At 54.3% G+C, this 13273-nt stretch overlaps 1 protein-coding gene across 1 annotated transcript; it reads right to left on the reverse strand.

Annotated features, from left to right (window-relative positions):
- Window positions 1–3971: 3971 nt before the first annotated feature.
- On the reverse strand, window positions 3972–13129 carry DUSP15 (dual specificity phosphatase 15). The gene is made up of 7 exons (XM_008020316.3): window positions 12854–13129; window positions 12109–12142; window positions 9968–10050; window positions 7848–7897; window positions 6802–6876; window positions 5471–5642; window positions 3972–4572 (listed from the first exon to the last, which is right to left on the reverse strand). The coding sequence occupies exons 1-7, from the start codon at window positions 13121–13123 to the stop codon at window positions 4300–4302; spliced, it is 957 nt and encodes a 318-aa protein (XP_008018507.1). The 5' UTR covers window positions 13124–13129; the 3' UTR covers window positions 3972–4299.
- Window positions 13130–13273: the final 144 nt, after the last annotated feature.

Here is a 13273-nt window from a genome sequence, read left to right on the forward strand (position 1 = left end):
AGAAGGAGAGGCTGGAGGTGACTTTGGTGTTTTGGGGGGACGGAGGTGTGTGGTTGGTTGCTTATTGCTCAGGGAAGACAGCCCAGAATTGAAATGACGGCAACTGTCCCTCCACAATGCCAGAAGGTCCTCCAGGGGGATCTTTCTAAATGCAAATCTGGTCTTTTTTGTTTTTTCTCTTCTCTATAGATGAGCTCTCACTATGTTGCCCAGGTTGGTCTTGAACTCTTGGGCTCAAGTGATCCTCCTGCCTTGACCTCCCAAAGTGGTAGGATTATAGTTGATGCACAACTCCTGGCCATAAATCTGGTTTTGACCCTCCCCTACCATAGCTCCCCATTACCCTTGTGAAAGAGTTCCAACTCTTCGTCATGGCCGCAAAGCCATGCATGAACTGCCCTTCCCGGGCCTCATCTGCCTCCACTCCCTCTCCTCCCCCAGTTTAGTAGTTTTCGTCTCTAAATGCTTCATGTCTTTATCACCATTAGACCTTTGCACATGTGGTTCCCTTTGCCTGCAACACCTTCTCCTCTTCACCTTTACCTGGCAAGCTCCCACCATCCTCAGCTTAACCATCTCTTTCTCAAGAAAGGAGCCAGTTTGGAAGAAGTTAATGACGACTGGGGAAAGGGAGGACATTCCTGCAGGAGGTCCCTGAGAAGGACTGGTGTTGGGAGCACCAAAAAGGTTCCTGAGCTGCAGAGGTTGGTGGGTTTGGGGGTGGGAGGCTGAGGGAATTCCCATGAGTGCATTGGTGGAGTGGGAGAAGAGGTCCTCTGAGACAGAAGGGTGGTGCAGGTTGTGGCAGCCTTGACTGATTGTTATAAGAGAGTGTCCGAGGGTCCCTTATATGTAGAGAAGAATACCCTCAGTCCTAGAGGCCAGAGAGTGGCCTAGGGTCACACAGCTATCGGTCAGTCCCAGTACCGGGGCCACTTGTGTCCAGAACCTGCCCAGTGCTGAGCGTCTCCAGTCCCCTGTCCCCTTACCCTGAGGAGTGCTGAGTCCTGCTGCACCTGGTAGCCCTGCTCGGCTATGTGCTTCCAGGGGATGCAAAAGAGGGTCTTGTCCACATCCTCCCAGCGTAACCCCATGCAGCATCCACTCTCAATCTGCGCCACCCCAGTCCCAGAGGCGCAGGGGACCTCTGGCTCTGCCATGGGTCACCTGCCATCGGGGACCTTTCCTTCCTTCTGGCCATCAGGGATGCAGTGCTCAGGGGGCCAGGTCTTGGGCTCGCAGTGGCTGGATCCACGTGGGCCTGGGGACTACGGGCCACCTGGATGATGCTTGGAGGCTATGAAAGTGAAAGTCTGGGTGGGCAGGTTTCACTTTCTCTTTTGTCCCCTCTCCTGGGAGGCCCTTTCCTTTTGCCCCTCCCCATAGCAGCCTAGCCCGGAGGGCGTTGATCCTCTTTTATGGGGCGGCAGGAGGCGCTGTGGGTCACAAGACCCACCCAAGTTGGGTAGCCTGGACTCTGCAGGTCCCAGGAGGCGGGCCCCCACTAGCTTCCAGAGACACAGCTTTGCCCCACCCTGCAACTGTCACCTGCTCTTCCCAGTCCACCTGCAAACTTGTCAGTCTCTTTCCAGGACCTGAACTGTCGAGGTTGGAAAGGCAAGGGCTTCTCAAACTAACTCCTGCCAGAACTGAGAGGCAGCAACTTGTTTCAAATGCACACTCATGACCTCCATCCCAGACCTGCAGAATCAGACTTTCTGGGCAGGAAGCCCAGGAAACCCACATTGTAATGAGTTCCCCCACGAGGTTCTGATGCAGGTGGTCTGGGGGTCACACTTATTTCTGTAAATATTAGGAGTTCCCACTGACTGCTCATCACAGTGCTGGGCCTGGCTAAACACTTTCCTGCAGTGTCTCAATTGGTTCTCACAACAGCTTATGAGGTTGGTATAATGCCCTGTTTTAATGTTAAGACTGAGCTCAGAGAGGTTAAAGCCCTCTAACAAGGTCACAGGACTAGTGGGTAGTGCAGCCAGGAGCCAAAATGTATCTCTCTGCTCCCTAGAGCCCGGGAGCCTAAGCAGTGCCCCACACTGCCTGCCGACAGCTACACCTGCACTTCATGGATCCTTGGTGGGGGTCTCTGACCCCCTGAAAGTGAATGTAAATTTCATGTCTATGCATTTTTTTCTGGGGTTTGCATCTTTCATTAAATTGTCAAAGGAGATGTGGGATATGAAAGAGATCAAGTTGCTCAGATTGCTCCATTCCTTGCTGTATTCATGGAACTGAGGCTCTGAGAGAGAACGCCCCCCACTCCCTGCACCTTTGCACAGCAGTGGGCACAGAGCTGGGCACCTGGCCAGCACTGACCAGAGACTGGAAGCATTGTTCCTGATGTGTACCTGCGAGGAGGGCTTTCTTCGTGCTCCTCCTTTCCTCCAGCCCATATTCCAGTAGCCGCCTGGCTCTTGCAGCATCTGGAAGGATTGATCTGGAACATCAGATCAGTCCTATAGATGATGGGGGCCATGGAGGCTTCTTTTTTTTTTTTTCCAAACAGGGTCTCGCTCTGTTGCCCAGGCTGGAGTGCAGTAGTGCGATCTTGGCTCACTGCAGCCTCTGCCTCCATGGAAACTTTTAAATAGGGGAAGACACCATCAGAGATAGAAGGTGTTTTAAATGGGGCATCTGGTTGCCATTTAAACTAACCAGCCTGGAGGACTGCCAGCTCCCTGCACTCTGGTAAGTCCAGCCACTTTGCTCTTCACATTAACTGTGAAGGGAAAGACCCTAACTCATGATGGTAGGTAGTTAGGAAGTAACTCCTTCTGGTTTTGGAGGCTACTGGCAAGGAGGTTACGAACTCATGGCCTTTCCCTTAATGTTCTGCCTGCCTGGAATGCTTCCCCCAGATAACCAAATGGTCCACTCCCTCACCACCAGGCGTATTTTTTTTTTTTTTTTTTTTTTTTTTTTGAGACCCGGGCGTATTTTTTATCTGGTATCTTCCCGACCGGAATGGCAGCTACATGAAAGCAGAGGTTTTGCTCATTGCTATATACCGAGGGCCGAACACAATGGCTGGCACACAGTAGGTACTCAATGGACATTTGTTGCATGAATGAGGAGTAGGAAGTTGGGGTGGCAGCTGAAGGTTATTTTGTCCATCCCCCAACTCCAGTGCTGGAATCGGTGCCTCCCCGACAGCCCTGAGCACAGTGGTTTGTGCATATTAAGAATCCCATACAAGTGGCTATTGGGTTATAGCTATTTTCAATCCCTCTCAACTTTGGGTATAGTTTTGGAAATATCAGCTGCAGTGACTTCTACTCATCCTCAGAGCCGGCTACTGCTTTGATGGGCAGCCCCGGCCTTTAAAATCTTGGCAGGAAGGGTCATTCCCACTGGCTGGGGGTGGAGCCTCCTTGTCAGGAACCTCCCAAACCAGAGGAGCTACTTCCTAACTACCTGCCATCGTGGGACTCAGACTGACTAAGCTAGCGTCTAGCTTCCCCTGCTCTGGCTGTGTGTGCTCGGGCAAGCTGCCTGATCTCTCTGAGCCTCTGTTTCTTCCCTGAGGATTAAGTAAACTCAAGCAGTAAAATGTCAGGATGAGGGAGGCGCTACCTTATCTTCCTAGCTAGTATTTGTGCACAGGGATGGGAAGGGAGTCGGGGAGGGGAGGGGCCACTTAGGGTGGAGGAGAGGGATTCAAAAGGTGGCAGGAGGTTCCGAGATAAGGAGGAACTCAGGCCTTGTCCGGCGGGACACGGTGGCTTTGGGAGAGATGTATGTTGGGTGGGAGAGGGGAGGTGTTAGAGAAGGACGTGCAGTCCCAGGAGGCAACTCCGCAGACTGCAGTTGTGGGAGGGTGGTGGGCTCCTCAGGCCCCCAGGGGATGCAGGCTCCCTCGCATCCCCTTTCCTGCAGGCTGCTGGCCCCTGGCAGAGTCCCGCTGGTGCTGCCCCGCCTTTGTTGAATGACAGGGAGGCACTCGGACAGGCAGCTTCTTCTGTGTCTCTTTAATACCCTCCAGGCCCGTCCAACCCTCCACTCCCCCTCCCTCCCCTCCCGCCGTCTTTAAGGGTGGGCCCCCTCCCCCAGCCCAAGGACTAAGGCACCAGGTGGCTGCAGCCGGCCGACCCGGACAGAGACGCACAGGTTGGGGACGTTGACTGCAGACGCAGATGAGCAGGGCGGGCTAGGGAGGCAGGGTTCAGGCCGCCGCGGGGCTCCCCCAGCCTCTGGGCCCATCCTGGGGGGCGTGGAAGGCGCCGACAGCCCCCGAAGGCAGCCAGTTGGGAGGAAGTGGGGAGCCACGGCGGGACTGCATCCTCACTTGCCGCCCTTTCGGGACAGACACCGAGGGAGGCACGAGAAAGTCTGCTTGACACGCGCCAGCAGCGGCAGCGGCCGGTGGGCTTCCCGGGGCGTGCGCGGCACCAGGCGCTGCAGGGTTCCCTCGGAAGCTGCGGAGTGCGGCCCGGTAGAGGAGGCCGAGGTCGCAGAGCCCTGCCGGCAGCGCTTGCATAGCGGCAGCAGCGCGCGCAACTCCTCCTCGTCGCGGAAGGGGCTCTCGCCGAAGCGCTCCTCCAGTTGCCTACGAAGCTTGGGTGGGCGGGTGAGGTGGGCGGGGTCAAGGCCGGCCGCGGGACGGGGTCAAGGCAGCCGGCCCCGCCCCCACCCTCCCGACCTTCGCCCTTCTCCGAGCGTCCCACACCTCGCTGAGCCCCTCCCTTCCTGAGCGTCTTCTTTGCCTCCCGTCTCCCGGGTTTCCATCCCGTCACTGAGTTCCTCTTCCCTTCTAGGAGGCCCTTGCCTCTCCCTGACCCCTCTTCCGCCTTTGACACTCCCGTTTCCAGACCTGCTAAATTGACCCCAGGCGCCCAGCCGGGATCACTCCTCCCTCTTTGCACTTCTGGGTAACTCCTCCCGCTGTGCACCTCTGTGCTCACAACCCATTCCCACAGGTTTCTTCCTTGCCCGACTCTTTCCCAACGCCGTCCTGCAGATAAGCCTCTGGGTACCGCCCTCAACCTGCTGAGAGCCCTCCCCCTCTCATCCTTTGTTCCCAGGGAAGCTTAGTTCCTGACATTTCTACGTGGCATCTGCCCAAGAGGTATAAGAGGGAAACTGCTGTGGTCTCATCAAGGACACAGGGGTGGAGTAGGACATGGACAGTTCTCCCTGATGGGGTCAAACACTCAAATCCTTCAGGTTCCAACCAGGTAGGGCAGGCAGTGGGGAGTGCTGGAAGACCTAGTCAAAGGGGAGGGCCCGCAATGATCTAAAGGCATTCAAATTCTAAATTGAAAAAGAAAACACCTGGCTGTCTGACAAAATACACCTAGGAGCTGGATTAGCTCAAAGGCCATGAGTTTGAGACCCTAGAAAAATCCGGGTCTGAGGCACAGGCTAAATTTGTTCCAATCAGTGATCAGTTTGAGTGGGAAGAAGGATCTCCCACCCCTGGCCCAACCCAGCCCTTGAGCCCATCCATCCCTACCTTCTGGGAACTGCCCCAGCCAAACTCTTCAAGCTGCTGCCTAAAGCCTGGGTTGGGGTTGGCGATGGGCCGGGTGGCCTTGATGGCTTCAAGCACGTCCCGCCAGCCTAGCCCCGTCACAGTCATCACATACGCCGTCACAATCGTGGTGCTGCGAGAGATGCCTGCAAAGCTGGGATCCCCGACAACCCCTCAGGCTTCAAGTAAGATCCAGTGTCCTCCATGCCCCCCACGCACCCCACCCTACTTCAGCTCTCCCACCCTTGCCTCCTGAGATCCAACCATAAGGGACCTGTCAGGACTTGCCATCCCACCTCCAGGCCTTTGCCATGCTGTTCCCTCTGCCTAGAGCACCCCCTGGGTTCTCCCATATCAAAGGCCTAAGTGAAACACCATTCATTCAGTCAACGAATATGTCCTGAGCATCTGTTCTTTTTCAGGCACTGGGAATGTAGCGGGTATAAAACAGACATGGTCTTTGCTGTCCTGGAGCTTACAGTATGGCTGGGGGGACAGACATTGATCAGAGAATCAATTCCAGGTGGTGATAATAGCTTTAAGGATGAGTCTGGGGGCTTGGAGATCCATATAGGAAGAAGTATTAATCTATAGGTGGAGTGGGGTTAGGGAAGGGGTTCCCAAGGAATAGACATCAACGAAGTTTGAAAGATGGATAAGGGTTACTCAGGAACCTTGTGGGCAGTGTGTACAAAGGCCATGAGGCATAAGCCTTGTAGATCTGGAAGATGGGGAGGAGGTTAGTACAGCTGGAAAGGGGAAAGAGGGAGAGGGTGGGAGATGAGACTTGGGAAACCGGCCTCGTTGTTGGGTCTCCAGCAGAGCCAGCCTGAGCCTGGATAGGATGGGCGCTCAGCGAGAAGTTAAGGAATGAATGACATCAACTGAGCGAAGGGCACCTGGGAAGACCCAGAATTCCTGTCTCCCAGCTTGGGGTTCCCCACTGCCCTGCACCATCACCTCCAAGGCCTGGAGGGGAGGAGAGAGGCCCAGAACTACTGGAGGGTGAACTACTTGCATGACCTCACTATTCCTCCCAACAGTCCCGTCAGGTCAGCTTTCTTTCTTTTCCCCATTTTACAGATGAGGACATTGAGTCTCTGAAAGAAACAGCTACTTGGCTATGGCCACACAGCTCATAAGGAATAGAGCCCCGGGTTGGCCGCTCTCCAATGAATGGTGGGCCCTCAGGCACTGTGACAGGCTGGAGAAGATCCTTCACAGGTCCAGCCTTCCCATAGGATGAGTGTGTGTTCAACAGAGGGCACAGCCACTTCCTTCCTCCCCCACCTTACCCCCCAACCTTGACTCACCAGTGCACAAGGCAGTTCCCCCCATTAAGGCGGCAGCAGTGGATGAAGTTGATACATTCTTTGAAGTGCTTTTTGCTAGAGGAGAAAGCAATAGGGTAGGGAGCACTGCGGAGCAGATCTCTCAGGAGTTGTTCCACCCCCACCCCAATTACAGGATAGCAAGGGACACAGAGCACTGGGTTCCCCAGGTCAGCCGGCACATGCAGTGAATAGGGGCCAGTACTTAGCATGAGCTGGAGGTGTGTGTGTGTGAAGCAAGAATGGTAGCATTTCAGGCAGTGAGAGAGGCCAGTCAGGGCCAATCTCACCATCTAGGCAGGAGCGCTCCTCCTGTGGACCCTGTTTTCATGATGGGTTTATTGTGGCCTTTCAAAGAAATGGGTGGGAGGAAATACAAGGGTCCCACTCCTCTGGGGCCTGCAATCAGAGCACCTGGGCACAATGATGGGCAGCAGTGGACTGGGAGCAAGATTCCCAAGGGGGCAGGACTGTCTGCCTGGCTCCATCCCAAGCGGGGACGCATGACTACTGATGTTACAAACAAAAATCCCATTTTCTGAGCTTGGTTATACTTCAGGCCCTATCCTAGATCCTTGACCTCTGTCATCTGATCTTTGAAAGCCTCCTTGACTCTGATCATGCACTCTGGATTTACAGGTGAGGTTCAGAGAGGGGAAGTGATTTGTTCAAGGTCACACAGCAAGTAAATGGCAAAGCCTGGCTGGAACCCAGATGTCTTAACTCCAAGGCTAGGAACAGGCTGAACATGACCCTTTCAAATCAGCCAGTGTAGCTGGTCCCAAGGTACAGAGTGTCTTTTTCCCATTTCATACTGATCAGACTGAGGCTCGGGGAGGTCAAGAGTCTTGGCCAAGGGCATATCACAAGGGCATGATTGAGACAGAGTCAAACCTGGGACTGGTTGAGTTGACCACCTGTGATAACTTTCTGGCCTGAGTACTTTGTCCTCCTTCAAACCCCCTCCCCCTAACCCACCACAGGAGGCGGCTGTCTGTCCATCTGTGGGTCCATCCAGGGGAACTTACATGGGTACCTCAGGGGTATCAGCCACCGGGATGCGAAGGTAGGTGATATCCTACAAGTACAAAATACACTCAGGCAGGGGACCTTGCTTGCAACCCTCCCTGACGCTGGTCTGAGCTGCCCAGGCAGGGCATGACCCCAGCCCAGTTCCTGCCCCTCTCTGGCCCACCGTGGTCCTCTCTGCCCAAAGAAAGTAGTTGTCATCTCTGAGGCCTCCCAGCTGTGACCACTTGTGATTCCTGAACCTTCTAAGCAGATGGTGTCTCCTAACCCCATCAGCGACTTGGGCATGACGTCTCCTATTCCTCCCAACAGGGACCCAGGAACATTTATCAAATCACTAGGAAAGGGCTACTTAAAGGGTCTCCACTCCAAATGCAGATTACAAAATTACATCGTAAAAAAGGTAAAGCAGATTTGATTATCTTGAAGAGAAACAAAAATCATGAAAACAAGTATACATTTCATGAATCCTGGTTATAAAATGATGTGCTAATTGTGAGAATAATCAAGGAATAAATTATCAGGATTTTTTTCCAACAAACTTGCTGTGATGTCCTTTGTTTCCTGATTAGCCATACAATATCATGAAGATTATTTTTGCCCGCCTCCTGAGGACCTCCTTGCTTTTCTCAAGAAACTGTCTTAACATTTTGATGTTCAAATGGCTCTTTTCAGGGGCCAGGCCCACCACTGGCAGTAACTAAGGGACCACCAGCCAGGTTCTCATTTGTCCATGGCTTTGTGTGAGATTCCAGCCCTTCTCTCACTCACATTCCCCAAGGTCATGACATCCTGCATCTTTGGCAAAGTTTGCAATTTCACTTTGCAACACATTTGGCCTTGGGTTTGTGTGGTACTATCAAACCCTGCCTGGTAAATGCGCTGATGGAGCGGGAGGGAGGAGAGATGCTTGGGAGAAGCAGGAAGGGCCGTAGGAGCAGAGACTCACTGTGTAGACTGTCATTTCATTAGTAAATACACTCATGACTTGACAACCTTCCCCATGCAATCTAGTGACTGTTTACTCCAAATACTCCCAAACGAGGCTGTCCTAGGAGGCAAAATAAGACTCCAATGGCCTGGAAATTTCTTCTCTGAATGACATTGAAAATCGTGGATTATTGGAGGTTGCTGTTAGAGAATATCAAATCTGACATATGGGAAAAGTGAGGCCTAGAGAAGGGAAGGACCTTGGCCAAGGTCACACGGCAAGTCTATGGCAGAACCGGATCTTCGTTTCAGATCTCCAGGACCTTTTCTCACCCATGGTTCTTTCTCTCCAGTGGATGATACAGACTCTAATAGATAAGGGGGAAGAGGCTCTGTTCATGGGATAATAATATGATTAACTTTGTTATAGTATCAGTTGTGATTTTTTGGGCACCTATTTATGTAGTTCCCAACCACTCAGTGAAGTGGGTACTGTTACAAAGTTCCCATTTTACAGATCAGACAACTGAGGCTCAGAGGGGGCAAACTCCTGTCTGCAAGGTCATAAAACAAATAAACGGTGAAGATGTTCCTGACATAAGCACGTGTAGTCTGGATTTATTACTTTCCTCTGCTGGGTCCTAACACCCTCATGCCCCTTTCCCAGGAGTTGATAATACCAGCACCAACCGCTCTAGAGGGGACCACACTTTACGGTGTGCAAAGCACCTTCACCATCTTGCAGTCCCTGTGCACCCTCACAACAGCCCCTGGGGGCAGACAGAGCTGAGGGATCGAAGCCCTAGAGAGGTGAAGTCACAGTCCAAGGTTGCATAGCAAGACACAGAGCCCAGAGTCATCCGTTTGAATTCATCCATCCAGTTGGGCCATGGGAAGCCCATATGGGGGCCATTTTAAGGTTCAGTGTGAGACTTCTGGTGCTAGATGGCCTGTGTTCATACCCCAAAACTCCTCAGCTTCCTGGATATGTGACCTTAGGTGAGTTAATTGACCTCTGGGGGCGTCAGCTGCCAAATAGGGATGATAATGTAAAATGGCCCAGTGGTGGAGACCAAATGAGTTAACATGAGTCAAGAAGGAAGCATAGCACCTAGCACATAGTAGATATTTGATAAACGGGTCTGCACCCTCCCACCGCGCATAGCCCTGGGATGGGGGTAAGGAGTACCTGCAGCAGAGGCTGGGGTGACTCATGGATAGAGATGATGTGTGTGATCTTATTCCGGCCCAGCTGATCCAGGTCTTTGGCATCTGAAAGAAACAGGATGCTTGAGCCAATCTGGCTGGCGTGACTTATTTGTCTCTGATGGCCAAGTGCGGAGGGAGCTCACTGCCTGCCCAGCTCTCCCCCTCACCCCACCACTCCACCTTGGCCCACCCTCTGCCGGCTGCCTGATCCTCTTGCTTCTGAGGCACATGCAAATAACAGTCCAGCATCTCCCCATCCTTGCTCATGCTGTTCTTTCTATCCAAAATACCCTTCCCAGGCATATTCTTTGACCCAGCAATTCTACTTCTAGGAATCTTGTCTACGGAAGCACTTGCTCACACAGAAAGCCGTGTGTGGAGGATGATGTTCTCTGCAGTCCTGCTTATATCACAAATAGTTTAAACATGGGAACAACCTAGTGTTCATTAAAAAGGGACTGTATGATTAATGGTGTAGGCATACTTTGGCACAGCGTGCAGCCATTAAAAAAAGTTATATACATTGATGTGCAATGAAGCCCACAATGTATTTTTAAGGATACAGAATAAGCTTCCACTTTTATTTTAAATATTATGTCTTTATCTACAAAGATATATGAACAAGGGATGTACCCGACAGTGGCCCTCTCTAGGGGCTGCATACCCAGCATATGCAGACCTTTTATATTCAGAATAAATAACACATGTCCCCTCTGTCTCCACTTCCTCATTCGATGAGCATTTACCGAGTGCTAATCATTTGTATACTTTGGCTGGGCACTGGAGGTCTGGGGCCAGCTTCGTAGCTCCTGCCCTTATGGGGCCTGCACACTTACAGAGGATTCAGACCTTACTTGGCCAAATACTCACAGAAATCAATGTGGCATGAGCAGCTGAGGGAGCTCCCAGGAAGGAAGGGACCAGGATTTACGAGGGTAAAGCACCTGAGCCCCTCCCTCTCTGAAGCTTTCTCTGACTCTACAGATGGAAATGATTTTCTCACCTTGGGTCACCTAAGCCCTGGACCAGTCTGCCCCTTAGCATGTTTTCTTTTTTTTTTTTTTTTTTTTTTTGAGACAGAGTCTCGCTCCGTCGCCCAGGCTGGAGTGCAGTGGCACAATCTCGGCTCACTGCAACCCCCGCCTCCTGGGTTCAAACGATTCTCCTGCCTCAGCCTCCCGAGTAGCTGGGATTACAGGTGCCCACCACTATGCCTGGCTGATTTTTGTATATTTAGTAGAGACGGGGTTTCACCATGTTAGCCAAGCTGGTCTCAAACTCCTGACCTCAGGTAGTCTGCCCACCTCCGCCTCCCAAAGTGCTGGGATTAAAGGTGCGAGCCACTGTGCCCGGCCCCCTTAGCATGTTTTCTACCCAAGATCTATGTTCAGCTGTGCCTGCCAGCCACCAGCCTGGAAGCCACTGAGGAACAACGTATCTATACATGGGTGTCCCCTCCTCCTGACTGAAGATTGCGGAAGGAATGGATGAGAGAGTGGGGAATGTAAAGCTTGCCAGTTCACCCCCACCAACTTCCAGCTCCAGGCTGCCCACCTGCTTCAGGGCTCTGGGGTGTGACGGGATTGGTGCTCATGACCCTGCTCACAAGAGGGCCCAGCCTGTCTCCAGAGACCTCTCCTCTGACAAGGAGGAAGTTAAGAGGGGAAGGGTTCCCAGCTTCCCTGCTGGAAGCAGCACCCCTAAACAGACTTCAACCCAGAACCTCAGGGTCAGAAGAGCCCTCAGTGACTGGTAGACCTTTCGTGCTGAGGAGGAGGCTGAGGCTTAATGCGGGTGTAGACTTGCTCAGGTCCACAGCCCAGGCCCCGAGCCCTTTGCTCTGCTCCTTTGGTCTTGTGGTAGAACACAGGGTAAGGCTGAATGGCGGGGAGGGATGTCAATGTCAGGCCCCCATGCTCCCTCCATGTCTCTTCGAGCCTGGGGACATTCACCTGCACATGCACCCCTTGTCCTTCATCCGCTTTTTACCCCTCCCAGCCTGTGGCCGCTTCCCTACCTCCAACCCCATTCCTGAGATACATGGGCCAGGGCATGAATGGTGGACACAGGCCTGAGACAGGCAGAGTGCCATGGCCTCGGGACAGAGTGGGCAGTGCTCACCAATGAAGTTTCCGAGGTAGAGTCCAGGAAGTACCTAGAGGAAGGACAGGCAGGGGTCAGTGGGGCAGAGGCACCCCCTTCCACCCCCAGGGCAGCTGGGGGGCCCACAGCCCCTCACTGTCCTATGAAGGGTATGAACCTCAGGGCTCAGGGAGCACTCGCTTCCCTTTAGTGGGCCCTGGGTCCTCTGTGAGAGGGGTCTGGGGCTCTGGGGAGGGTAGGCGAGGGGGCCAGTTAACCAACCGAGGGAACCAAGGGAGGCCAGCTTGGGTATAAGAGGGGAGAGGAGGAAGGCAGGTCTTAGGAGGAGAGGAGAGAGGTGGACTTGCAGGGTGCTGTGATGGAAATTTTGGGACTGGGGAGGCAGAAAGGCAGGGACATGCAGAGGCGGGACAGGATGGAGAAACAGCTCCGGAGACAGCAGGGGAGTCAGCGACAAGGGAGAGGGACACATGCAGACGGAGAGCCGGACTCACTGGGAGACAGCCTGGGAGTGACAGCCAAAACAAGACACAGCGAGAGACACAGAGTCTAGGAGAGAGGGCGGACACAGCGGGGACAGAGACGCAGGGTCAGAGAAAGAGAGACCCGACAGCCGCGGTCTCGAGTCACAGGAACACGGAGATGCCGCCGCACAGAGACCGGCGAGACCAGAAGGTCAGAGGCGGGCGGACGGAGCTGGTCAGCGCCGGGCCGCGGCGGCCGGGGCGGGGGCCGGGGAGGCTGCGCGGGGCCCGCCCCCTACCTTGGTCATGCCATTGCCCATGATCCCGGGGGCGGCGGTCCGAGCGCACCCCCAGCTCGTCGCCCGGAAAGCGATCCGGTCACAGCTGCCCTGACGTCCCAGGCCCGGCGCCTGCAGCCTGGCGGGGAACTGGGGGCCTGGCGTCCGCGGCCCTGCCCAGCCCTGCCCAGCCACCGCCACCGCCCGCCGACCCCGGCCCGGGAGGGAAATGGTGGTGGAGCCGCCGCTGCCGCCGCCGCCGCCACAGGCTCCTCCTACCCCTTCGGTCATGTGGGGCCCCCCCTCGGGTCGCGGCGGGGGGCCGGACAAAGCCCCAGTGTGCCGGGCCCACGGCCCGCGGGACAACGGCAGTTTGTTGGGGCCGCGTGGGGCCGCCACCTCCGGAGGTGGGGGCGGGGGCGCTACCCCACCCTGGCACCG

The sequence above is a fragment of the Chlorocebus sabaeus genome, chromosome 2 (genome assembly GCF_047675955.1).
Source record: "Chlorocebus sabaeus isolate Y175 chromosome 2, mChlSab1.0.hap1, whole genome shotgun sequence".
Taxonomy (NCBI): Eukaryota; Metazoa; Chordata; class Mammalia; order Primates; family Cercopithecidae; genus Chlorocebus; species Chlorocebus sabaeus.